Raw genomic sequence first — 27,411 nt, forward strand, 5'->3', positions numbered from 1 at the left:
CCTGGTATAACATGTTAATGAGCGAGCTTTGGAGGTGTTGGTAGGCCAGAGCCAGGCTGTGTCCTCCCGTTTCCAGTCTTCCAGCTGCTGGCTCCAGCTACACACTTACTGCTCAGACATGAGAGTGGGGTCTTCTCATCTAATTCTCCGCAAGAAAGCCCATGAGTGTATTTCCCAAAATGTCTACTATTTCTTTAAACTATCAGAAACTATTGTTCTTTGCACTTTATACACCTGTTACAGTACAGTACAAAATGTACATTTCAAAATGTATTTCTATATTGTTGTTTTTGTAAAAGCTTACAAAATATTTTCCAAATGCTTTGGAAAATAGAAATGCAAACTACAGTATGTGATTTAAACAGTAGCTTGTAGGTTGAAAGATGACATGGTCCTTTACAAAAACAAGATGACATTTTGAAAATACTTTTGAAAACAGTTTTCATAACCAGTCTTTCTAAGAGGACTGTGCTGTATGACTCAATGGCAAGATTCTGACTCTGCAGGAGCCAGAGGCAGTTATGCACCAGCACAGTGAACAGTCACCCTTGGGTGACATCAAGTGGTGAACAGGAACAGCATCACTCTGGTCAGCTGCAGCTTGCTCCTGTACATCGAACTGTGCAACGCTCCCAACAACTGCGCGTGAAAGTGACTGAGACAAAAGAGATTTTTATTATAATAGAGGATATAAAATAAATATACATGACTTTTTTCTCATTTAACAGTCATTTGTACAGTGAAATTTTGCTAAAAGCAGCTAAATAAATGTTTTCTTTTTTTGATTTTCCTGGCTGAGCTATTGGTGCCTTATCTATAAATGCTATGAAAAGACAATACATTTAGGCCATATGTATATTTGAAACCTGCGCACGCACACACACACACACACACACACACACACACACACACACTACAGAGAGAATGTAGAAGAGTAGACAGACGCCCCAACCTGCAAAGCATTCTGCTGATGCAGCTCACTGAGCGCCTCGGGGAGTTAACACGTAGATCCATATAAAAAATGTTTAATAAGACCAGCTGTTGTTTTCTGTAGGACCACATCATTACATACGCTTATTAAAAGCTGCTCTGATGGGATAGAGGATTATTCTAACCATGTTTTGTGACACAAGCCAAACAAGGCTTGTTATTCGAATGGCACGATGGGCGTTGAAGGCATTGCAGAGACTGTGACTTGCAGATGGAGCGTCTGTCTGTCTGTACAAACTGTCGAGAGAGGGCGACAATATGTGTTGTCCATTGGAAAAAGACAGGCACATGCAATACTATCAAAAAGGAGGAAATGTGAGAGGAGAGAGCGGCCTAGAGGTGCACTAGATTTCATATAGGCGTGTACTAATGTGTGTCTGTCCATATCTACACACACAGAGGAGCTTCATCTGCCGTATAACTTTCATAGCACTGCCAGAACTTTAGTGTCTAAAGCAAGACATTAAAAAACATTAAATACTTCTTTAATTTACCACTAAATATTTGAGCAACAACAGTGCATTAAAAGACAATTATTGTATCAATATCTCAATTTTGTGTTTTTATGTACAGCATTTCAAAACATACTTATAACTGCGCTTCAGTAATGTGTTATGACAATTTCTATTCAAAGAGAAAACAAGAGCTAATCCTCATCAGCATTGTTTGCAGTCTTTAGAGGTGTGACACGATAAACTGAAATAAAATATATATATTTAGCTGCTAGCTTCCACATTGTGTAAATAACAATATGCTACATCGTAATGAGGAAGAAAGAGGACATAGGAAACAGACCCAAAGAGCTAACAGAGGAAGTGTGAAAATAGAAACGACACAAAATAAAAACAATTTTTAAAAAAATCCTGAACAAATTCCCATGACATCTTTAGAAGATGAACGACTAAAAAAAGGCACCGTCCACACAAACAAAAACGTGGATCATTATAATTCCTGTAAGAACAGTGACACTGTGGAATATCTGCGTGACAAAGCTGAAACAAACCACGAGAGGCTGTAAGTGATCCCAAACAGCGGCGTCACCTTCATTCTACTGTACATTGAGGTGGCAGTGACACATTCAGTAACTAGACATGATTTCATGTGAGCATATAGAGGAAATAACTCTAAAATAACAAGAAATATGGTCTAGCGATGCCTGCTTCGTCTGACAGAGGTCCTTTCTATAGCTACTATAGTTAAGGCAGAGGAACGTTTAAAAAATGGGTATTATTCATAGATGTATGGAAATAATAAATATGACTGTATACTATCTATATATATGCATTTCTTTACAATAGTTCCTTTAGAGTACATTTTAAAATGCTGTGAAACAAAGGACGAGTGAGCGACTACTGTACTCAGTATTACACAAGGAATGAAGAAACATCACCCATCAAAATATAACAAAACCTGTCAACTGCAAAACCTAAGCAACCTAAGTGAAAGCTGTAGTCTGGGGGTTTTTGCATAGGAGTTGTTTGACAGTAATTTGTCTCCCACTGGAGCCTCGATCTCAATAATACTTGTGACACCTTACTTGTGTGGAGAGAGAAATTTACAACAAAGTGTCTTGACGCATCCTCGCTGCTACTCAGTTTGACTTCAAAAACACACTAAAGGGAGGAGAAAACCTTTGAATAGCTGCTGGTTTTGATCCCCATCACATATAACTGAACAGACTGTCTTCCTGGAGCTGCCTGCCAGACTGTCAGAACACAAAAGTAGAAAATTTAAGCAACATACACTATGAAGAGGTCATTTCCAAAATGCCAGAAACACAACACCAGATTCATTCTAAATTCTGTTACTCCATGTCTATTTGTTGTAAAAATAAGTAACTGTTTGCTGGTATATTAGCCATATCAACTTTATAGAGAGCTGAAGTTCTGTCCTATATGTAAGAAAACTTTCTTCAAAATCAGACTGATTTTTGTAATAAGTAACTCAAAATCCAGCCTTGCAACATAACCTTACATATGTGGCTCACTCTTTTTGTCTAAATAAGGGTGATACATTTTAAAAAACGATCTTACTGTACACTGTTGTTTGTAATATTTCTATTGTTAGCAGCTTCTAACAAACACTATTTCCCTAGCTTCTGGGAAAAAGCCCTAGTTTATGAGTATCTTATTTTTGTATGCTAACAAATTAATCTTTGTTTATCTTTAAGTTCATAAAGATTTAAGCTTCTAATAGCGTCTGATAGCGCTGTAGTGGTGTGATATGTGGACAGTAAACCTCAGGAACACAGAAGGAGGAGTTACAGAAGTTAGTGAAACAGAGGCTAGCCCAGTGGTGACCTCACGACTTCAGCTCTCTAAAAGGTGTAATGTGTCAGTGTTGTGTTTACAGCTTTTTCTGCTGTACCCAAGTGCCCCAAAAAATCAACTATATTTGTGCAATTACTTTTTTTGTTTAGAAAGAAGATGTGACATTTTTCAGATACGTTATTTTGGAATGAAAAACTTCGATTCAGTTCATCTGCACTTGCTTTGTTTGTTTTGCTTAAAAGTGAAACCTTTTGGCTGGCTGCTGCAGAGGGCCAGTGTGGAACAGCAGGGCACGCTGAGGGCTGGCTGAAGACAGTCTCCTTCTTAGAACTGAATCTGAGGCAACAGACACATCTTAGATGCTGCATGAACCAAACGCCTTAAGGGGATACTAGTGGTGAGATGCAAATAATAATCAGTATTGTGTTATTGAGAGCAAAGAAACATGACTGGAATTCTGGACACAATAATAATAATAATATCAGTTTTATACTAAAACACCCACATCTTGCATGTACTGGTGAAAACTGCTTTAACTTGCCACAACATAGCTAACTGTATAATTGCAGTTTAACAAAGGACAGAGGTCCAGTTGTATTTTCAGCCACAAGGTGTCAGTGTTTCCTAATTCCACTGCAGGCCACACATTTGCCAAATAAGCGCCCCCCCCAATCCTGCTGTGTCCAGGTCTGTATTGGAGCAAACACAGTTACAGTTGAGTCATTGGGTGCATTCTTTAATACAACCTGCAGGACGGCCGGTCATGTGACCGAGCAGGACCAGTGAGGATGGAGCAAGTTGTGGGGAAACAAAAAGGCGAAGTGGGGTTGAAAGCAAGCCTCACTTTGAGGTTTGCCCTTGAAGATGTGTTTTAAGTGGGATGTCGTCTGTATTATTTTCAGTGGTGGACAAAGTCTACAAATCCTTTACTTAAGTAAAAATAATGATACGACAATATAAAAATACTCTTTCCAAGTAAAAGTCTTGCATTAAAAATCCAGTATTTCCAGAAAAATGTACGTATTAAAGTAAAAGTAGTGTAGAATGGCCCATTTCATAGTGTTATATATAGATTATATTATTGGATTATTATTACGACTGATGTATTAATTTGCTGTTGCAACTATTTGAGGTGCAGCTAATTTTAACTACTGTCTGCAGTTCAATCTCTAACAGTACAAAATCCCCAATCTTGAAAACACAATTCTGGCTAAAACTAGGTCCAAAAAACAAGTAACAATAAAAAATCTGTTTTTGCAGTAAGAGTATTTCAACTGGTTTCTATTTGAAATGAACCTGTCTAAAGAACTCACAGTATCTTGAAAACATAGAGTAGAAGGTAGGTCGCTGCACTGGAAATATGGAAAATAAAACTGAATTTTAGATTATAATTGCAAAACATTTATTTGCATTGAAAACAGGTTTTTTCACATATTTTGCAAAAAAAAAAAAAAAAAAAAAAGGGTTAGGACTCAATTATAGCTTAAAATAACTTGCTGAGAAGGGGATTTTTGCAGGGAAAAAATGCATCATAATTTAAAAAACTCCATTAATAAAGTAACTTAATCTCTTATATAAATGTAGTGGAGCAAAGAGTACAATATTTCCCTCTGAAATACGGTGGAGTAGAAGTATTGAGTAGCATGAAATGGAAATACTCAAGTAAAGCACCAGTACCTCATAACTGTACTTTTTGGGAAATGCGCTTATTCCATTTTTTTGCCAAGAGTTAGATGAGAAGACTGATACCACTCTCATGTTTGTACGCTAAATATGAAGCTACATACAGTTAGCTTAGCTTAGCACAAAGACTGGAAACAGGGGGAAACAGCTAGCCTGGCCTCGTCTGTTTCCAGGCTAGCTGTTTCCCTCTGTTTCCAGTCTTTATGCTAAGCTAAGCTAACCGGCTGCTGGTGGTAGCTTCATAGGATCATCTAAATCTAGGCAAAGCGCATTTCCCAGAATGTCACGCTATTCCTTCAAGTGCAGTACTTAGTTACATTCCACCACTGATTATCTTTAAAGGTGTTCTCATAGTTTGACTCGTTAATTCAGAAATAAACCAGACATTCAGGTAGGTGATTATACTGTATACAAAAATGATTTTAAAAAATACTAAATAGAAAAGAATGCTTGTTGTAGGGGCGCCGAGGACTTACACTGCACATTCACATCGATACTTAGTACTGTTGCTCCCGCCTCCTTGGCATGTATTAAATAATGCACCTATTGTCTTTGAACGTGCCCCAGTCTCTACCGAATGCTGCTCAGTGCCTGGCCAGAGAGTCACAGTGGAAGAGGTTGAGTGTTCAAACAACAGAACTCACCCCACGTTTGTTCCAGCTCTTTTCAGATCGCTTCAGCGGTCAGTGCAGTTCTAGTAAGTAAAAGGATAAACAACATGCATAAAAAACATACTGTACACACACACACACACACACACACACACACACTTACAGAGCAACAATGATAACATTAAAACCTTAAAAAAACAATCTGACATCAGGCAGTAACAGTCTCAAGAAGCATAAAGGGGGGCGGGGGGGCTGTACTGTTAGCTGCCCTGCACTGCATGCTCACGTTCGTGTTCAGAAACCTTGAAAGTCTTGAGGGTCCACAATAAGATGGGTGTCAGAGCAAAGTGTCCAACGACAGCTCCTGGACAGGAAAACAGTCCGGAGCTGCTGGCCACAAACGAGAGTCGTCCAAGCTCCTGAAAACGCTGTCATCGTCAGAGGAAACGAATGTTTCTTATCTCTAAAAGTAGCAGAGTGAACTGTAGAACTGTAAAAAGACAACTCATTTTATTACTTTCCAAATCCAAATCTAGATAAAGAGAGGTCTAAATATAGAAACCCTATAATAAGAAGTTTAAGTTAAATTGCGCATTTAATATTTCCCTGCAATTGCACCAGCTAAAGAGCTGATTTTTTCTGTGTGGAGACATGTGACATGTCTTTTTTCTTAAAAGGACAGGGGTAGCTCAAACGATTTCTGCTTGTCTTTTGATTATCCAAGGGAATAGTACACTACAGATGACAGTAAAGGGCTTTTCCTCCTGTGTTTCGTTTCATCCGATCGCTTCATATCTAACAATATTTACAATGACTATCAAGGTAAACTTGACAAATGAGAGAAAAAAATCAAATAGAAAAAGGTGCTATATAATGTACATGTACACTTGAACACAGCTGCGATTCTTCCACGTGAGGAACGTTGCGTTTGTGAGTGCTGAGTCTGTGGCGCCTTCACATCTATCTTACAAAATGGTTCACCAGCCCAATGAGGCAGAACTTCGTGTTAGATTTTTTTGGTTCCTATGTTTGTTTGCCTTCATGTTCCAGTGCCGTTGAAGGCCGTCGGGAAAGAGGTCAAAGGTGAGGAAGGGTTCAAAAGGAGCATGGCTGAGTTGGAATGATGTAATGCACAGAGGGAGCGATGCCTTGGCTGGAGCCGAGGGTGTACGGTGGCGTCTGGTAGAAGGAGGAGGAGCTGACTCCTCTGCTGGTTCTTGAGTGACTGGGAGCCTCAGTAACGGTGGGTCTGGTGGGAGTACTGGGAGCTCTGCTGGGATGACGACGAGTATCCCATGGTGCTCTGGGGCTGAGTGGAACCTTGGACGTTGCTTTGGTAACCAAGGCGGGGGCCGGAGTGCTGACAGAAAGAGAGGGAAGAGTGGACAGGAAACACTGTAGTGAGCAGATCAATGGTTATATTATTATTATTACTTATTATTATTATTATTATTTATTGCTTATTACTAAACATGCAAACTCTGACTCCCTGCGTGCAGGTCAACCATGTGGTTTTGAAAGGGCTGATACGGAGCTGTGCCAGCTAATGTGCGGTGTGTTAAACTAGGGCTACAATTAATGATTTGAGTCCCCTATCAATGAACCTATGTATTATTAATTCATTAACATACATTTTTAATCCCTGATTATCCCTGGTGTTATGGGGAGTTACGTACTGCCGTTGACCAGCATCTGGGCACAGTGGAGTCTGCACTGCTTGGCCGGTAACCTCATGGCAGCGACACGACTCCAGGAAGTCACTGCGCCTGGACACTACCTCTCTATAAAACCACAACTCCCCCTCAAATGAGATACAGCATTTAACTGCTTTAGAAATGCTGTAAGGTATACTCTGGACAGCCAGGCTAGCTGTTTCCCCCCGCTTCCAGTCTTTATGCTAAGCTAAGCTAATCCCCTCCTGGCTCTAGCTCCATATTTAGTGTAAAGATGTAACAGTCGTATCAATCTTTACATCTAATCATTGGCAAGAAAGTGAATCAGAGTACGTCCCAAAATCTCAAACTATTCCTTTAAGAGCCCTGGTGGAAAGTAACTAAGTGCATCACTAAGTACTAAGTACACTTTTGAGGTATTTGTACTTTACTTGAATATTTCCATTTTATGCTACTTTATACTATACTCCACTGCATTTCAGAGGGAAATACAGCTTTAGTTAGATTAGAATTTGACATAAAAAATGATATAATAAACTTACATAATAGAACACATTGCTAACGAGCTGGGGCCCCTTGTCATGTTTCAGAAGTCTAGGAGTTGTTATCAGTTCCACCAAAGAGAGATTTCCCCTCTAAACTTCTCAAATATTTTCATTTGAATAACAGTTTGAGGCCCAAACAGGTAATACTCTCCAGTATTTAACACAAAGAGCAAAGATTAGAGAGAAGTTTGACGAATGAAACTAATTTGTGTATCAGAAGATTTTTTCTTCTTTCCTCTCCCATTAATCATCTCACAGACCCTCAGACTGATCTTGTGATCCTTTGGAGGGGCCAGACCCCCAGTTTGGGAACCACTGAATTAATCTAGCTAACTGCATATAAAGTAGTTAAAACTAGCTCCACCTCGAGCAGCTACAGCACCGAAATGCTGCTCTAACAGTGATGCTTCAGTATTAATAATGTAATTATTACATTATGTCCGTCACAGGGCCTGATTTTCGGCAGAATGAGTACTTTTACTTTTGACTCGGTAAATACATTTAGCTCATAATACTTCTGTACTTTTACTTAGAATTACTTAGGACTAGGATTTTAAATGCAGAACTTTTAGATTGTATTCTACGTACGTAGCCGCCATTAGTATGCTGTAGGTTATACTGTAGTTCATCATCTGCTTATGCTTTCTCCTACTGTGTCTATTCCTTCAATAAGTTGGTATACCAAATGTCAAAAGAAAAATGTTTATGAAAAGCTACTAGTCCAGAGTTTTGTCTTCAGATTCTTTCATCATTTGATCAGCAGCCAAAAATCATCAAGTATAATTACATAAGACGTGAAAGAAAGAGAAGCATGTTGAGCTGCTTTTAGAAGACTGTTTTGTTCTGTCCATTAATCCAACTATGTCTTTACTAGTCACAAGCCAGTAATGTGAAATAGCAATGCTCCTTAAAGCATTATCCCGACTAGAGGATGAAAGCTTATGTAACTGTGAGATTAAACTCTCTAACTGTAAGATGCAAGATGCTTTTACAAACCTAAGTGACTGTAAAGAGACGCATTTCATGACTGACTTTTGCAGATTACAATCTCAGCAAGAACATTGTATGCCGATGTCCATGCATGATCCATTCCATGATCTTGAAAATCAGTTGTCATGGTGAACCTAGGGTTAGAATCAGGCTTTCAACTGTTGTTGATTGGTTTTTAAAGGGATAGTCAACCAATTTTACACTGGTTTACTAGCCGTGACAAGTATTGCTAAGCCCGTAAAAACTGTTGTCTGGAGTAGCTTTGTCAAGTCCCTGGTGACATCACCATGTGCTCAAACTGGGGCTGTGGAGTTTGAAAGATGTAGGTGACTACCAGGCAGGGACGGTCTAACAAAAAGATACCAGTGAGTTGCATTATGGAGAAAGGTAAGATCAGGTGTTTTTGAAGCTTGACCCATGTTAGGAACTAAAAGGCTGAATTTCTCTGCCTCTGCTCATACAGTTTTCACAATTCTCTTTTAAAAAGACTCTCAACCTTACGGAAGTGGAACAGTACTGGCTATTGCTATAATACTCATTTAAAGGAGAATACATTTTCACCAGCAAAGAGAAAGAACCGGTAAAGCTGGATATCAGAACAGTGGAGTCACAGGATGACGTGAAGCTGATTCCATGTCTACACTAGTCAGTCCAGGTCACATGTGTAACATTGCATCTACTTTGGAGAATTATTGGAGAGCGGTGCGTGGCGGGATAGCCTGCGGTGCAGGGATCAATGAGGGGAAAAGTAGGCTGCTGACAGTGATGGCACTGTCAGACAGCTAGCCACCCTCCTGAATGTCAGTCCCCTCCGCTGGTTTATTTATACATCTGCTGAATGCTGACAGCTACCAGCTATCTCACATGCAGCCTCAGCCACTGCTATATACAGTGTATCTATATATGTCATATACTTATATGTACGCCTGATAGTGTCGCCCCCATGTGGCCTCGCCACACAGTGCACTCAAACAGAGACGAGAGAGGTCATAACAGCCACCTCTATCACGCTGTGCTCTGTGCAGCGCACTCATTGACTGCGCTTACTTCATCACTCTCTCGCCACCACTCAGAAACCTCCCTCTCTTTGATCATGTGATAAGATTCGAACCAAAGATACAGCAGATGCCAGAGCAGGAAGCAAAAGCAAGCAGGCACCACAGAGATTTGCTATCAGCTGTCAGCGGGACAATGTGGAATGTACAGTCCTTATCAGTTAGCCACCAGGCTGTTGTTGTCTGCTGTTTTCTAAGCGTATGTGTGTATATGTTTTCATCAACAGATGCCAATAAATGCCGATAAATGACTTAAACCATTAATATTCTACATGGTTGGTGATTCATTTTCTGCCGACTGTTTGATCGATTCATTAACTAACTGTTTCAGCACTAAACTTACTGAAGTTACTGAATAGGTAGATTAGTGAGATTAGAAATGGTATGTTGGTTGGGGTGGACAATAGCAATGAAATCTATGACAATATATACATATGATACATTATATATAATTTTATATTTGATATCGATACATTTAATAGTATACTATCTGGGAATGCGTCCTGTAGCTAAAATAATAAGAATGTCCAGTCAATTACGCAAAGTACCTTTGAAATACATTCAAAGTATGTCATCCCACTGATGCAAAAATCTCAGGATAAAATGTATAGAAAAGTCGCCAAAATTGGCAGGTGGGTTGCAATTTCCACCCACTACTCAGGCACATAAAATGAAACTCAAGGTGGCGCTGTAACAATCAAATTCTTTCATCATTTTAATTTCGCAAGTCATCTGCATCTGGTCTTAGGCTCTAAAAATGTCAAATTTTGCGTTTTTTTTCTCAATTTTCTTAAAATCCTATTTTAGACCCAAAACTCAGTCAGGATCATCTACAGACTTTCAGAAATTTCAGTCTGTTTCAATTATACAAGCCAATCAATTTTTAATTTTCATAAGCTACATCAAATGTTTCTGAAAGTAGCTTTATATTCCTCAGCAGATCATCAGCATATAGTGACGACCACGCTGAATTATTTAGAATTAAATCAGGAGTTTTGCTTCTTGTCAGTTAAATAAGAAACACGCATCCAAATGCTCGCAGTCTGCTTGGACCCTGATTACTGTCGCTTGCGGCTATATTTACATTTTGTTTCTGTAGTCACTTGTGTGCGCATGCTTATCTGTGCCTACTCACTGTATTTATTCCTATGTTGTCCCCAGTTTAAAGGATAAGACTGGGCTAGCCTATATTTTTCTTATTGTCAACAAATCCCATGAAAAGACCAAAACCAACAATGTGTTAGTCCATGTATTAATACTTTGAGACTTCCGTACTCTGTCTGCAGCTCTCAGCCCCAAATCTATTGGTTCCTAATGGACATAAATCTTTCAAAAAAAGCTCAGGAATTTCCTAAAACAGGTGGTCACTGTAGTTTTGAGCAGATGTTACTCAAACAGGAGTAAACAGTGAATTTAGGTACTATTTTCAGCTGCTGATGAAAACACATTTGGTGCACTGCTGAGTATTTCCAGCAGCAGGACGGTGTATGTGGCATTGAATCAAAATAAACTACAGTGTGTGTTCACGGTGATAAGGGAACATGTCGCCCAGTGCAACAGTGCGACTCATTGATGTGTTTTAATAGTTTTTGGCCAACAATGGAGCTCTATGGCACGGAGGAAGAAGATATATCAGGCTTTGGACACACACACACACACACACACACACACACACACACACACACACACATATTCATTCACACAGGATACATTCATTGTTGGTTTGGGTCCCTTCATGGGATTGGTGGATAGTAAGAAAAATATAGGAGATCAGCTGCTAACCACTTCCTTCTGGAGTATACATTTCTGTAAAATCCCACTAACCTGGTACTCTGACTGTAGCACCCCAGTGCCTGAGGAGGCCCCAGAGGGCCCGATCCGAGGTTTCTTGTTGAGGGGCCCCTGGTCCTGGCTGTGTTGTAAACCCCCGCCGGCGGTGCCCCCCGTGGCTCCGGCGGTGCCGTTGGTTTGGGCGGAGCTCTGCTGGGAGGGGGCCTGTTGGGCCGCCGTCTGCTGCTGGTTCTGGGCCTGAGTCTGGCCTGTCGTCTGCTGGTGCTGCTGGGTCTGGTTCTGCAGACGGACACACAGGGCAAGCGTTAAAAGCTTAGCAAAAGTGATTAAGAGTCTGGCTGTAGGGAGTGGGGGAGAGGCAATCTGATTAGAAAGCCAAAAATTAAGAGTGTATGAAATCATTTTGGTTACTTGCTTGTAATAGCCTTTTTGTTCTACCCTGTTTGCTGTAGTTTTATCTGTAGGCTATTATTTTCTGCTTCAGTGACCCACTTTCACACTGAGATGACTTGGCAAAACATCATTATTTCAAGGAAACATCAAAATAAAGAGAAATTTGTTCTAAACATGAAGAATGACAGAATGTACAACTGATGTGACAAAGAAAGAAATAATTAATAATAGTAACTCAGTTCAAAGCCACCTGTTTGTGTATTTAGCCAATAATGATGGCTCATATGTGTGTGTTAGGTGATATTCATACACCATTTATTACACAAATGTTTTTACATTTTTAAAAGAGGCCAGCAGAAGTGGACACACTGCAGAATTTGTTGCCCAGAGATGTTTTTTTAGGAATGTGCAGTGCTAGCTCAGCCCTTTAAGCTTTCCATGTGACTGAGCCATGAGAGGACAATAGACTTGCACTGCATCTGGGTGGGACTGAATCTATTTTATTTCACCCAAATAGCCTTGATCTCATCTGCAATGGAGTATCCACCTTCTTAGGTGGGTTACTTAATCAAAATCTGTTAATTCAATGGTTAGAAAAAAGTCAAAAAGTCTACATTTTCTTAATGTTAGTTGCAAGAAAATGTTTTGTATGGCTATGATACAATACAGATCTGACTCTGCATGTAATTTCTACTACTGTGGTCTTTCTTGGCAAAAACAGGTGCGACTGTCCAAAATAAGATGATACATTTTTGATTACAATAAAAGAACCCATATAAGTAAAGGACACCGAATCATTAAATGGGTGGACATTGCTAATAGGGTTCAGTATTTAGCAGCATGTCATGTGTATAAATGCCTGAAGGGCCAGGCTTCTGATTTTTTTCAGGTGCACTAGAAGCCAACAGAGGAACAATACGGCGTAGACAAATATCAGTTAGATTCATAGATCTGGTTCGTTTGGCTCTGAACCTTTTCAACACGTCACAGCCAACATTCGAAACAGATACTCTGAATCTATTACAGATTTTAAAAACAGGTGTAACTAGAGTTGTTTGCCTCTGCCAACCAGTCAGGTTGCAGTTTACATCCATGTCTGTCCAGACTCATAACATATATGTAGGGAATACTTTGAAGGAATTGAATAAAAAGGTATAAAGTGAATGTTTTGGCTAACTGGCAGTAATCACTATATTGATGACACATATGTATGATTCCAGTGAATATACATTGTTGGACTGATTAATGAAGGATTATCATTCATGTACTGGCTGAACAGGTACTAGCAGGTGGCTAACAGCCAGAGATTACAGCGTGTGACAGAGTCTGGAAACAGCTAAACCCTGCAACCTTTACCTGGAAAGGTGGTCTGATTGCTGCTCTGCTGTGAGGCTTAAATCAGTTGCTCATGTTTGTCCAGCTTGTGTTTTTCTTCCTCTGTCATTATTCTCTCTGGACAGTAATCCAATATCACTAGATTCCACAGGCTTCCAACCACGCTGGTGTGGGGCTGGGATCACTTCTAATGCAGAGGTATGTTACAATCTAGCTTTCAGCTTTTACATAAAGCACACAACACTGTATAGTTCCAGTCTGAAGTGATGCTTTTAAGTGTCACCACCTAAAGACTGTACATTTAACTCCTCTGTGACAATAGAGGAAATGTCTAACAATTACTCTCTAAATCACATAAAATTAGATCCTGCAAGCATTATCTCAACCTGTGCTTAAAGTGACTTCTCATTAAATTAAAAAGCTTGAATACCGATGGTGCTGACGAGTCCCCACATACAGTTATGCAGAAAAACAGAACACTGAACTGCTATTGTGGTGTTGCACAGGGTAGAAAGTGTCTGATATCTAAGGTGATACTGGACTACTGTGTCTTAATACTGATTACTGGCAAGTCACGTGATCTATTAATATAATGGAGGTTCCTTCCAAGATATAGATTGACAGTACTAGAGACAATCTGCAACATGCTGTGCAGGTATTTAAAATAATGCCCAACGCAGAGTTATGTTTTTTTCATAACCACACAGGTTGGAATGGATTATTCTGCTTATACCATGGCCACTTACCAGCAATCAAAATAAAGTGTTGTGTCCTGTGTGGCGTGGACAACACCATAACATAAAATTTGTGTTTCCAATACAGAATAAAGATCACTTTACTATTTCAACAAGTTGGAGTAACATTTGTTATCTGAAAATAATACATATCGTCCAGCTATCACAGGGAAGTACTTCTGTGGCCATGGTATATATAAACCAGGTGTGCATCGTTTTTTGCACACTTCAAATACAGTATGTGTCTCTATTCTGAAAGCTATTATGGAAGTAATGAAATGAAATGGTGGAGTGGCCAGTTTTTCATGATCTTCATGCTGTGACTTGTTTTCAGCAGAATCCGATAATAACCTTTTCTGTTTTCTCCTCTGGCTCGTCTTCATTTAGAAACTCTCGTTTTGGGTAGGGGATCTGACACCCAGCAAACACACTAGAAGCAAACACAGAGAATAAGTGATTTAAATGTTTCTGCATTAACATACTGATTCCACTGTACCAACCAAAACACAGTCCCTCCCCAAAAACACAGGACAAAAGACAGGAAGGTAGGTTAAAGCGTAAAGAGCAAACTTTAAATAATACTTAAAGGAGTAAATCACTGTGGGCCTGTTTTTCTTTTGCTGAATCAAGACAAAGGAAAGCCTCTTGCAAAAGTTTACTAAGGCTCACTCAGTGGTTGGTAATGGGTCCTCCAGGAAGTACGGGTCCTGCAAAGCCTGCTCTGATGTGATTCTTTTGGTGGGGTCCATGGTGAGGAGTTTCTGGAGCTGAAGGCAGAGACGAATAACGATGTTACAATGTTGGAACATTTTTATAGTTCACTGTCTGAAAAGACATTTAGCTTAGTATAGTCAGAAAGCATTAGGACATGTTTTGCATTGTTTTGGCTCAAGTCCAGTACACTGGAACTCAAATGGAACAATGACTGTGAGTTTAAAGTGCTGACTTCAGCCTTCAGGGAGTTCAAGAGCGTTCACATCCATACTGAGTGCACAGTGTAAGACTTCTAGTCCTTGTTATACATAGCCACTCAAATTTAGAACAATTTAGCAGGACAATGGGCCATATGCTAGAACTAGCCATGCAAACAGATTTGTTCTGAAGTGACACGTGGGCTGTGGTCCAGATGTTTTACATATTTAGGAATGCTGAAATTATTTACACAATGAATGCCTTTAAAAAATCTTTAGACTGTATTATCACCATGGTACTTTTAGTTCTGGACAAAGTTTCTTTACGTTGTAGAATAAAACAAACCACAAATGTGGACATCTTTCTTTTTTTGGAAACTGACAAAATCTACTACATACATACTTAAGGATATTTTACTGTAATGTTTGAAAAGAGAAAGAAATCTGTTGGTCTCTTAAAGCTGTACCTGGCAACTGTGCATAACTAGCGACTCTAAATGACAGTGAGGAGGAACTTAACCCGGCAAAATAGATCAGTGTACAGTATCTAGATGGGCATTTTTACATACAAATAATCAGTTTAACTCACATTTACATCCCATTTGTCATATACACACACACACACACACACACACACACACACAACTACCAGACAAGGTTTCTTTTTCTACTTACAAGGTTTCTACATGACTACTCTGTAAACTGTGACACACCCCTCTCACATACCTCAGGGTTGTTATTCATGATGCAGTTCAACACAGTTTGCTGAGTTCCAAACGACCAAATAAGGTTTTCAAAATGTTTTTCTTTAATAATTGTCTTGAAAACCAAAAAACAGATGAGTGCAGATGATCTTTCTGAAAGGGTGTGTGTGTACCTACCAACAGAAAAACTTTGCTGTCTGGTTTGACTTTATGCTTCTCCATGTATTTGATTAAGCTGCTGTTTGCATACCTGTTAGATGACATAACACAACAGTACACTTAAAAAAGACAGTATTTTGTTTATTGGTCTATGAGTTTCTGATCATGGTCAGATCATCACAGCATCCACTCACGTTGTCCTCCTGAAGTCTTTCTGCAGTGTTGGGTACTCAGGCATCTTCCTAATGTCTTCCCAGTCTTTATCTGTGGAATACAAAAACACCCAACCAAGCTCATAGTTTCATAAGCATAAAACAAGTATATGAAAAAGAGTCATTGTTTTTGTTTTTATTTTTACCAGTTTTTACAGAAAATACCCAGATTATTTTAAAAGAACAAATTGGTTTAAACCCCTTTTGTCCAATCACACGCACATGTTTTGTTGTCTGCTAGAAGAGGACATGTATTATGTACTTTGAAGAAAACAAGGTCCTCTTGTGCTGTTGAGAGTTTAGAAAATCCAGCAATAGTAATAATGGAAGTGAGATCTCTTCCGTTACTGCACTTTTTCATATACAGTGTGTGAAACTGAAGCTTGCACAGAACTATGCTTGTGTTTAGACGCTGTGCTTGATTTGCTGGTACTGAGGGACAGCTAATGATCAGATGGTGTTTTTTTCTGAATCTAAACTGGCAGTCACACTGGGAGGAACCTGCTCACTCAACTCTGACTGTGAGCAGTGCAAGAGGCTCTGACTGCATCTGTGTGGTGGTCACATGCAGCTACAAAGTCTTAAATAAGGCTTTGGTATTACTCTTTATTATATAATAACAGCATAATCACTATATGATGTCAGAACATTGACAAAGGCAGTTAGCAAACACTAATTAGGTAGCATTAAAGATACACGTACTGATTTTGTTTACCAAACATTAGTTTTTATATGTTTATTGCTTCAGACTTTAAAAGGTACCTTGTGGAGTTTTTCACCACTAGTAGCGCAATGAAGCAATGTTCTTACATGTGGGTACCTGTTTTGTTTGTGCATGAGGTGGTGGTAATGTGCCATGAAATGCAGCAATGTGCCAACAAAGCCAGGGAAGAACAAGACTGCTAACAAGTAAACAGATGTAAGTGGATGTAAAGTATGTAGGTTTCAAAGTGTTAAGTAAAACTCCTTTCCAAGTGTTTTCCAAGTAAGGAAATGTACTCAACATCTTTCAACATCTTCTCACTCGTCTTTTTAAAGATAATTCACAATCAAAACAGCAGGCGAACGCTGGCTGTGGTCTTGTAGTTGTTGTGTGTATTGTGTGCAGACCTGCAGGGAAACCCATGACGCTGAATATCCTGTCCAGCTGGTCATGATGGAAGGGGTTACTGGTCTTGATGTCTTCCTGGCGACAGTGAAAGATGGGCTCAGACGTTAGCAGCTCCGCAAAGATGCAGCCAATTGCCCAAATATCTGGCACATGTACACACACACACACACACACACACACACACACACACACACACACACACACAAACAGACACCACTTAGTCTGAGTGTTCTTGAGGTACATTAGCTGCAGTGCATAGACTTTCAAGGCTGAAGATGGACTTTACGTTAAAGATTTTTACTGTTTTATTATCTGCATGCACAAGAGTTGGGACCAGGTTTGACCCAAATGATTGCTGATCTTAAATGTAAAGTCATTTTTCATCCTACTTTACTGCAACAAATGAAATCTTATTTTCTCTATGTCCTCCCCAGGAGTCTGCTAAAAAGCAAAGTGAGAAAAACTTTCTGGGAATTAGGTTTTTCTAAAACAAGTAGGTTCAGATTATTTGAAATACAATGATAAACTGCAATTGGATTAGACGTCACCTAACCTGAACCAGGAAGGTTCAGCAATATTTAAAGCAGAAATTAGACATTTTGGGAAATACGCTTGCTTTCTGGCAGAGTTAGATGAGAAGATTGATACCATTGTCACATTTGTTCGTTAAATATGAAGCTACAGCCAGGGGTAGAAACAGGGGGAAACAGCTAGCCTGGCTCTGTCAAATGGTAACAAAATCCAGGTACCAGCACCACTAAAGCTCACTAATTAAAACGTTGTATGTTGTTTATTTATTCAGCACAACAATGGAAGTCTATAAACAGCAATATACCGTGAAAAAACTGTATTTCCCACAATGTCAAACACCAGGACAGTTTTTATATGTGATCCTCTTTCTGTCTCCTTCACACCTTACACACATTTAGAGATAATCACAAACACAGTGGAGGCCTGCGACACTTAGGCCTACAGTAATAGCTGCTAAGAGTATGAACCAATATGTCGACAGACTGACAGTGTTGTCTCATGTTCCAGGAATGATAAATACAGACATGAAGACACACCACTTCATACCAATGAAGCCCATGAATCACATGGACACTCACACCTTGTCAGCCAACAATGTGCATTCCTATTCACATTGAGAGACCTTGGGGGAACATACTAACAATATGCTGTTAAAATGACAACTAAGCATCCACTGCTGGTCTGGATCCAAAAATGTCAAACACAAATCTACACAAACGTGTTTCAGTGGAGCAAACAGTCAGGGATCAAAGTCCTGAGTTGGTGCAGAGAGTTGTATGTTCATGGCTGCTTTCACACTCACATACACATGAGGGTTTTCTTTGTACACATGACCCCAGACTCACCAATAGCTTTGGTGTAGTGCCGGGCCCCCAGCAGCAGCTCAGGGGCCCTGTACCAGAACGTCACCACCACGGGGTCGAGGTCCGCCAGTGGCTTGAGGGGAGAGTTGAAGAGTCTGGCGAAACCCATGTCAGCTACAGGAGGTGTGTAGAGAAGACAGCTGATGTTAGCAAACAAAAGAATTATCAGAGAGTGATATGAATGGAGTGCAGGCTGGCCCAAGGTCCAAGGCTGCTGTCAGGGCCAAAGGCTCCTAGCATCTCAGATAGCACCTCAGGCACACTAATCTGCCAAAGATCTGGAATGTAGATACTGAAGGCATGAGTTAGGTTTCAGGGCTGAATAATTTAACAAAGTACAAACACCATAGCTAAACCTGAAACAACTACAGCTGTTAAAGTTGCACAAGGCAATATTTTTATGTAAAAACACTTCAGTCCTAGCTTATATCAACAGAGAAGTGTATCCTGTCTTATTGAGATACCAAAATATCCCTCTATTTGCCAAAATGACATTCTGGGAACTGCTAATAATCACACTTCAGAATGCTCTAAAGGCCCAACTAAAAGTGAAGAATAAGACATTTTTCCAGCGACTCACTCCTATTTACAGCAAAGTGTGAGAGTAATCTTTAAGAGCAGCTCTCAATTAATGACAAAAATTAATGACAGAAGTTTACCCTCCATCTACCATTAATCTTTATTCTTTTAAATTAGCCCTTGCATTTCACACAGTGTTACTCTGAAGTTCATTTTCTAGGTTCTAGGTTAATTTTATTTGTGTGAAAATCATAATGTCCCCAGTAGAAATTAACATGTGGAATAATCTAATATATTCATAGTATACAGATGTATAAATAGGGATGAAATAATAGAAAATTGGTTGAAATGGAAACAATGAGAAAACTAAAGCTGGAGCAGGAAAGAAATTCTGCTGCTGGTGGACAAGGTACAACAGAGAAAATGTATTATAAGGACAATTTAGAATCACACTGACAAGTACAGATCATAGACTGTATATAAAGATGGACGACATGACAGCTCCCCAAAAGTTATCTCAAGCAAAAATATCTCAATCGCCCCCTAGTGGCTGGCTGCAGTATAGGTCATAAACCCCCTCCATGTTAGCGGATGGGACATGGGCCAAACAAAAAAAATCAAAGTACATGTCAAATAAATTTTTCCCAAAGATGGCTTCTGTAATTTTAGGTAGTTCTTATCACGCTGATGTATGTTCAAGTGTTCATTTTTCTGATAAGTTTGGTTTTAATTAATTATTTGATGCTATAAAAAGGGGTTTACACGTCACGATTGACAGCTGAGGCCGGCTAGCGATTGAGTCGGCAAAGTGTATGGGCGGGACTTCGATACCGCGGCTCCAACTCCGATCACTACTGCACAGACTCTGGCTCCAAATGACATCACCAGAGCAAGTTGGCAGCTCCAGGATATTTTGGCTTCATTTTTGTACAGTGGGAGGAAGTGGACACGCATCGTCCATCTTTATATACAATCTATGGTACAGACAACGAAGACGCATAGAAAGTGATTGCATATGAAATCAATGCCAACTATAATCTTATTGTTTGCTCCCCTGAGTAGTGCAACATCCTTTCAATTGTTCAAATCAAATGCAAATAATTTCGGCTGTATTTGTATTTATAGTTCACATTCTCCTAAAAAGACACTAGATAAAACAGTAAAGGACAGAGTTCCTTGCATAGTAATAAAGATGCAAATATAACATTATCTATCATCTCAATCAAGGAAACACAGCAGAGGTGTTATGGTTTGAGGCTTGTAGTGTGGTTATTTCCTTTTTTATTTTGAAATGCTCTTTTCCCCTCATGGTTCTGGTAGTTTTACATCCTGACAGTTTCGACTGTTTGCTCTGCCCCGATCAGTTTCACCAGTGTCTTGTTGTCTCCCCTCACCTGAGCGTATTTAAGTCTGTGTGTTTCTTTTGTTCAGTGCCAGTTCGTCGTCATCCATTGTGTCAAGCGTTCCAGCGTCCCCAGTGTTTCCTAGTGTTTTTTGAATTTTTTTCTCGGTTGTTGGACTTTCTGCTTGTTTATTGGACTCTGGATTTCCTGCCTGCTCCTTGGTTGCCTGATATAGACTACCTTTACTGGTTTCGACCCTTGCCTTCCTGACCATCCCTGTAAGCCTTTTGTATACTGTCTTTTTATTAAATCATTGAACTATACCAGCTCTTTCTCTGTGCCTGCGTGTAGGTCCAACCCCTGTATTTCCTGTATCTCCTGCTTGTCACTTTTAAGTGTCAAGAATGAACTGACCATTATGGACCCAGCAGGCACTATTTCTTATTAACTTTTTGAGTTCATTTGGGACCTGGACTGCCTTGGGGGATGTGTGGAGGAAGGCGGTCAGGGATTATCAGAGAGAGGTAATCGGTGTCTGGCTCAAGGGAAATTGTCCTCTCAGCCTTGGCTAAGGGACTTGGTTCCCAAGTTCCTCACGGACTTCTTCTGTACCCCAAGCCTCAGCCCCAGGTACTCAGTCCTCCATCAGCTATCTGCCAGCTCCAGTTCCAGAGCCCGCTAGCCTTCAGCACATTCAGTTCCTGAGCCTACTAACCTTCACTCCTGCCTGCTTGCAACCAGCTGGCATCCCTGCCTGCTAGCATCCAGCCCCCTAGCTTCCTGTCTGCACCTCGGCCTGCTAGCCCCCAGCCTGCACTCCAGTCTGCTAACCACTAGCCTTCACTCCAGTCTGCTAACCACTAGCCTTCACTCCAGCCTGTCAGCAATCCGCCTGCTGGCCTCCAGCCTGATTCTTGGCCTGCTGGCCTCCAGACTGATTCTTGGCCTGCTGGCCTCCAGCCTGATTCTCGGCCTGCACTCCAGTCAATTAGAACCAGCAGCCTGCCTGCCCAGAGCTGGCTAGCTAGCCACCTGCCAGTCCAGAACCTGCCTGTCCTGAGCTGGCTAACCACCTGCTGGATCCTACGTCAGACCATCTCCGGGAGTCTCCTTTCTGAGGGACTCGGCTAGCCTTTAAGACGGCCCCTCTTAGAAAATGGGTTCCCGACGAGAGCAAGTCTCATATCTTCCAGCTCCCTGGTCTCCTTCCTGCTGGACCTTGCTCTGGAGTCTGACAGCACCCAGGTGGCTATCCCTGAACCAGCCAGTTCCCTGCTTGTTCCTGTCTTGGAGTACCTTCAGAAGGAAGCGTGGCCCCCGCCGACACCGTGCCTCTCTGCTGCCCAGCTTCTCTTCCTCATCACTGCCCTGCCCAGCAGTCCAGAGGCTCAGCTGTTCAGTGTTATGCAGCCAGCATCTCCTGCCTCTGCTGGGCCAGAGCAATCGCCTGAACATTCTGCTGAGCTACAGCAATCGCCTGTTCCTGAGCTGATGCAGTCTCCAGTTTCTGCAGAGCCGCAGCAGTCTCCTGATTCCCCCGAGCTGTAGCAACGTCCAGCTGCCTTGTCGCCGGCCTCCTGCTCAGATCTCCAGCAGGGTTTCGCCTTCATCACCAGTACCCCAAATGGTTTCACCTTCGCTGCTGGCCTCCAGATGGCTTCTGTCTTCCCCGCTGGCATCCTGGTCACCCTCCAGACCTGCTCAGCTCTTCGGTCCAGCTGGACACAGGCGCAGGACAGACGACCTCAGACAGAGGCCCCAGGTGCTCTTTAACTTGAGTCCAAAATTTCACTTGTAGCACTTTGATAAATACAGGCCTTGGTTTTTGGGAATGTGGACTTCTCTGCCAGGAAGTAACAGCTCAAAACTTAAGCATGAAATGAAAGCCTGAAAAGGCATTAGTCAACTAAACAGCGGTGAGTGTGTCATCCAGAGAAAGCTAAACTTTTGCCTCTCTTTCATATTTAGTTTCAAACCAGGTTGGCTAGTGAACATGAGCATGCATATCCATCCATCCATCCATCCATTTTCTACCGCTTGGTCCCGTTAGGGGTCGCGGGTGACTGCTGTGACTTTGGGCCTTAGGCAGGGTACACCCTGGACAGTGGGCAACTCGTCGCAGGGCTAACACAGACACAGACAAGGACAGACAACCATTCACTCTCACATTCATTCAATACGGGCAATTTAGAGTTATCAATTAACCTACACATGCATGTCTTTGGACGGTGGGAGGAAGCCGGAGAACCCGGAGAGAACCCACGGTACCACGGGGTAACACGGGGAGGACAGAGAGATTGTGTGATGTTGGTCTGGTCCGGGAATCGATCCCACGAACCCACGATCTCCTTATTGGGAGGCAGGAGCTTTAGCCGCTCTGCCACCGTGCACCCGCATGCATATCTAAATATATAAAATAAGGCCAGCATTCCAGCTCCATATAACAAAGATATATAACGATAAAAGAACCTCAACAATTTTGTTACTAGGGAGTGCTGTTCAGTGAATTAAATAACTCCTAAACTGAACTTTCTCTTGTTGGAGCAGGCCTGTGCAGTAATAGTCACTCAGGGACAGTGTAGGGAAATACTCATCAGCACCAGTTGTGCAAGATCCAGTTGCACTGAAACAATAACTTGTACTAGTACTATCACTGTGTACACAGGGTTTAAAAATAAACTCCAGCATTGCAGCATTATCCTTCAACAGTCCCCTGGCCAGCTGGCTTATATAACAGCACTGATCTGAGCTCCTTGTCAACCTCTCAGAGAGAAGGTTAAACACTGCAGCTACTGGACACGCTAACAATGGATAAATTAGGCTGTTGACTTGGTAATCTTAAATTTTAAATTTGTATAATTTACAAATCTGAATCTGTCAAGCAGTTTACAGAAATATTCTTTTAATCCACCTTACCGATTTTAACTCTTCCTCGTTCAGGACCTTCCCCCATCACCAGGATGTTAGCTGGTTTCTAGAGGGAACAGAAAAATATTACGATAGTGTGTATAATACAAACCATTTATAGCTCACTTGAATTTTATGGGACAGTACTTTTAGAAATACACCGAATTTTAGTGAACCTCTTTTCCAAAATAACAAACAGCAAATGTTGAGCATATACGTGTTCAGTGGCGTGTATTGGCTGCCCTGTTGGTTATTGAATCACACAACCCCATGAGCATGTAAGTCTGCCATTTTGTGAGAGTGCACTTAAAATTCTCATGGAATCCTGTGACAGCCCACAAAGGAATGGGGTCAAACACACTAAAGCACCTGGCCGCGTATGTCTGGTTTTTGGTGAAGAACTTGTAACAAACAAAAATAAGCTTGTGGGAGTAAAAGCTGAGTTAGCCTACTGATCTAAATGAAAGGGAGACAGAAGCGTTTATAAAGGGTGATGAAATACAGTCCCATATGTTCTATTAAGGAGTTTAAAGCTACAGCATTAATTGTTTTTTGGCAACTTGGGGGCAGCGGAACAACCTGAAAACACAACATTGACATATTATGACCTTATTAAGTTGTTATGGAGAACATGTTAACAATTGCTTATTTACACATCAAGCAGACACGGAGCAAAATTAGCATCTATTTGGAGTCTTATATCTGTGGGTTCTTTGAGCTTCTTCCCCGAAAACAGCTGCCTGCTGCTACTGGAAACGAGGCTGATGAGAGTTAACCAAAACAGAAACGTTGCGGGCCGCAAAAGCAAAACAGTGAGCTAAAAGAGGCTAAAATGTGCCAAATAGGCACTGAGGGGAACTGCAGAGTTGGATGATAATTTTCTGTGGTTTCGCCACCTTTCACATTACACAGTCATTTGATGCATTGTATAATAAAAATATTGATTAGTGTAGCTTTAAAACCACAGGTTTCACAAGAATGAGCAGGAGGAAGCCACGGGGGTCACAGAAAGGGCAACATGGACACAAACACATTAGGACTGATACGTTTTTAACTCACTGCTATTCACACTAATCAGCAATTACACTTCCTGCATATAATTATGGGTTATAAGTACTGTGTTGTTATTTACTGAATTGTCCACTGATATCAGACAAACAGGCATACTGCTGCACATTTAATCAGAGAGAAAATGTCACAAGGCCCATGTTTTTTAAGTTTACAGTTGCCTTCTCATGCGGTAGGATGCAGTATCTGCTTGTCGTCAAACAGTCTGTCAATTCTCCCTGGGTGTGTGTGCGAATGTGAACCCTCTGGCTCGGCGGACTCAGAGCTGCCTGGCAAACATGTATTGTTGCTATAGAAACAGCACTAATAATGAGGTCTATTATTCACGCCCACAACACGACACACGACGATCGGCAAACACAAAGACAATCGTCTCTTAAAAGGCCAGAGGAGTTCAGGCTCACCAGCTCCTCTTTCAAATTCTAAACAGGCCTAACTGAATTAATATGCCGGCCTGAACATTTTCGTTGTTTGAAAAACAGTTATTACCTCTTGAATGATCTGTAAAAGACCTGAGTGAGCGTCAGTGCCTAAGTGCGCAACATCACCACTGAGGAAAAGAAGTTAATGTTTCTAATGAAAAACAAAAACATAAGTGGAACTGGACAAGAAAGAAGTGATACTACAGTTAAACACAGTGGAGGACAGTGACATTAAATACGGTCAAATATTGCTGAAATACAGTATGTGTTTAAGATATGAACTAGTGTTATTCTGAAATATGCACGAATTTGTGTTTCACACCCAAAAATTGAGACTTCCTCTTGAATTCATCCAGTGCAATCAATCAGTTACAGTTGGTTAGTTTCATAAATGGATCAGGAGCCGGGGGAAAATATAGTCTCCATCCCACAGAGGACCCGTAAACTCAATCCTTAGGGACACGGCCCCCTTCTACAAAACCATCTACATCTTTGTCTCAAAAACTAGGCCAGTTCAGGAGCCAGAGGCGCACTTACACAACAGAACAGGCAAATTGATAAACAGGCTGTCCTTAAATCAAAAGGTCACAGCCAACAGGGCCATTAACAACCATGAGTCCAGTTCAAGTGTCGACATAATGAACCCCTACCTAGGCACTATTAAGGCAGAAGTTTACTTTGTCTGAAAAAAATAATTTTGGAATTTGTAAAGTCAAAATGACTGTAAAACAAGGTAAAAAAACAAACAAAAAAACCCATATTCTTATGTGCAGGTCTGCAGGCTGAGCTAGTCGACTTCTCTCACACCAGCATCTACCGCGGGACTTTCTGAACCTTGTCTAAAAGATCACATTGACATGTGGCGTTGTGGCAAAGCATCTGCAGTTCTTTTCTAGGGCATTGCTTTTGTTTACTTCTACTGCAAACATAAATACAAAGAAAATATAATTTTGAAACCATTTTAAGGTTGTTTATTTCAGCTGTGTTTTTACAAACTGTTAAACCCTCATACTACCTCCGTTGGTTTAGTCGCTCTTGAACCAGAGCTGCAGTTGTTACTGGTCTTTTTCTTCAGCTCTATTTCTCGTTTCCCTTAGTTATGACTACCTTTTTAATGTGCACACAACAAACTTAATGCAGTACTTCGAAAAATGTATTCTTTTTAGGCAAGTATGACTTCACGTGCTCAAAGGCAACAACGTATCGCTGTTTTCCTTAGTGGACCGAGTGAACCAAACTACAGGTGTGAAAGTATACAGACAACTTCAGTTTCAGCTAGATATTCCATAACCATCAACACTGTGTTAAATGGTGACAGACATGAAACCCTTAATGACCTTTTCTTACATATTATTGTCAAGACTAAGTCAAAAATGACATCAGTTGAAGATTGGTAGACATGATTCTTCTTGAGATGATGTTAGACAGTAATTTGGCATAAAACTGTATATCCATACAAATTAAATAAAAAATAAAAGGCCTAAAGAGCATAATACTCATTGTTCATTACTATGTGATTTCATCATTGAAGACAGAAATGTGTTAACTACAGGTTCTTAAAAAATGTTTCATTCTAAAACATCCAAAACGCTCCCAAGGCCAGTTTTTCTTTCAAAGTTTTATATGAAAGCTACAAGTCTTGCCACAAGTTAAGTTGTTTATACGTGTGAGATGAGGGACAACAAGACAAGAATGTAATCTGCTGTTGTCTGTTTAGCTGTGGGGAAATCTGCTTCTTACAGCACATCTTTCACAGCTCCAGCACTTTAGCTGTTACATAACTGTGTGTTTGTGCTGGTGAGCAGCATGCTCTGCGTCCCTGCACTGTAGCTATCAGGCATGTGCTTTGCATCCCAAATGTACTGATGCATCGTCAAACAGCAATGCTGTAGCTAAATTCCATGCATATATAAAGGTTAAAGGCTAAGACAAGTAATAATTTACAGTATCTGCCCCTCCCATCCTCATGAGTCAGTCCTGATAACTGCAGCATCAGCATCCTTTGTTGTTGCAGTCTGACTGTGTGGGACAGCCAGCTATACAGTACTGTGTATATACAGTACATAAAGGTTAGTCTGGATTTGCTGCAACAATTGATCACCTTCAGTAATGCCCCCCCCCCCCGGCAGAGATTGTTGGTACAGTCCGCTCATATGCGTTTTGCTTTGGCCTGCTAAGTCAGCATCTTGACTCAGCTAGCCATGCAGGGCGATGGGCTTGGCGCTAGCTAGAGGCTGTTACATAACCCCTGCGGGGGCGTAGGGGTGGGTTGGGTGGGTGGGTGGACCAGGGAGAAAGGACAGGAGGAGTGGCAGGCCAAGTGGGGGATGGGAGCTATGCAGTGGTGCAATGCAAAGCACATGCCTGATACCTACAGTGCAGGGACGCAGAGCATGCTGTACCCCAGCACAAACACACAGTCATGTAAAAGTGCTGGAGCTGTGAAAGATGTGCTGGTAGGAGCACCTTTCACATTACATGCCTGTCTTGTTGTTCCTCGCCTCACACCTATAAACAACTTAACTCGTAGCAAGACTTGTAGCTTTAATAAACTTTGAAAGCAATAACAGGCCTTGGGACATTTTCCATTC

General features: G+C 41.0%; 1 protein-coding gene across 3 annotated transcripts in view; it reads right to left on the reverse strand.

Moving 5' to 3' along the window:
• Positions 1 to 652: 652 nt before the first annotated feature.
• The window catches only part of cdk19 (cyclin-dependent kinase 19), a 68,934-nt gene continuing 42,175 nt past the window's right edge, over positions 653 to 27,411 (reverse strand). For all 3 annotated transcript variants that reach the window (XM_044169515.1, XM_044169512.1, XM_044169513.1), the window contains 9 exons: positions 23,340 to 23,397; positions 18,544 to 18,675; positions 17,167 to 17,310; positions 16,039 to 16,108; positions 15,863 to 15,935; positions 14,740 to 14,837; positions 14,422 to 14,500; positions 11,642 to 11,887; positions 653 to 6,914 (listed from right to left, as the gene is read on the reverse strand). In XM_044169515.1, the coding sequence (XP_044025450.1) occupies positions 6,789 to 6,914; positions 11,642 to 11,887; positions 14,422 to 14,500; positions 14,740 to 14,837; positions 15,863 to 15,935; positions 16,039 to 16,108; positions 17,167 to 17,310; positions 18,544 to 18,675; positions 23,340 to 23,397 (1,026 nt within the window). In that variant the 3' untranslated portion in view covers positions 653 to 6,788. The remainder of the gene's footprint in view (positions 6,915 to 11,641; positions 11,888 to 14,421; positions 14,501 to 14,739; positions 14,838 to 15,862; positions 15,936 to 16,038; positions 16,109 to 17,166; positions 17,311 to 18,543; positions 18,676 to 23,339; positions 23,398 to 27,411) is intronic.

This window comes from Siniperca chuatsi, linkage group LG16 (assembly GCF_020085105.1).
Source record: "Siniperca chuatsi isolate FFG_IHB_CAS linkage group LG16, ASM2008510v1, whole genome shotgun sequence".
In the NCBI taxonomy this organism is placed as follows: domain Eukaryota; kingdom Metazoa; phylum Chordata; class Actinopteri; order Centrarchiformes; family Sinipercidae; genus Siniperca; species Siniperca chuatsi.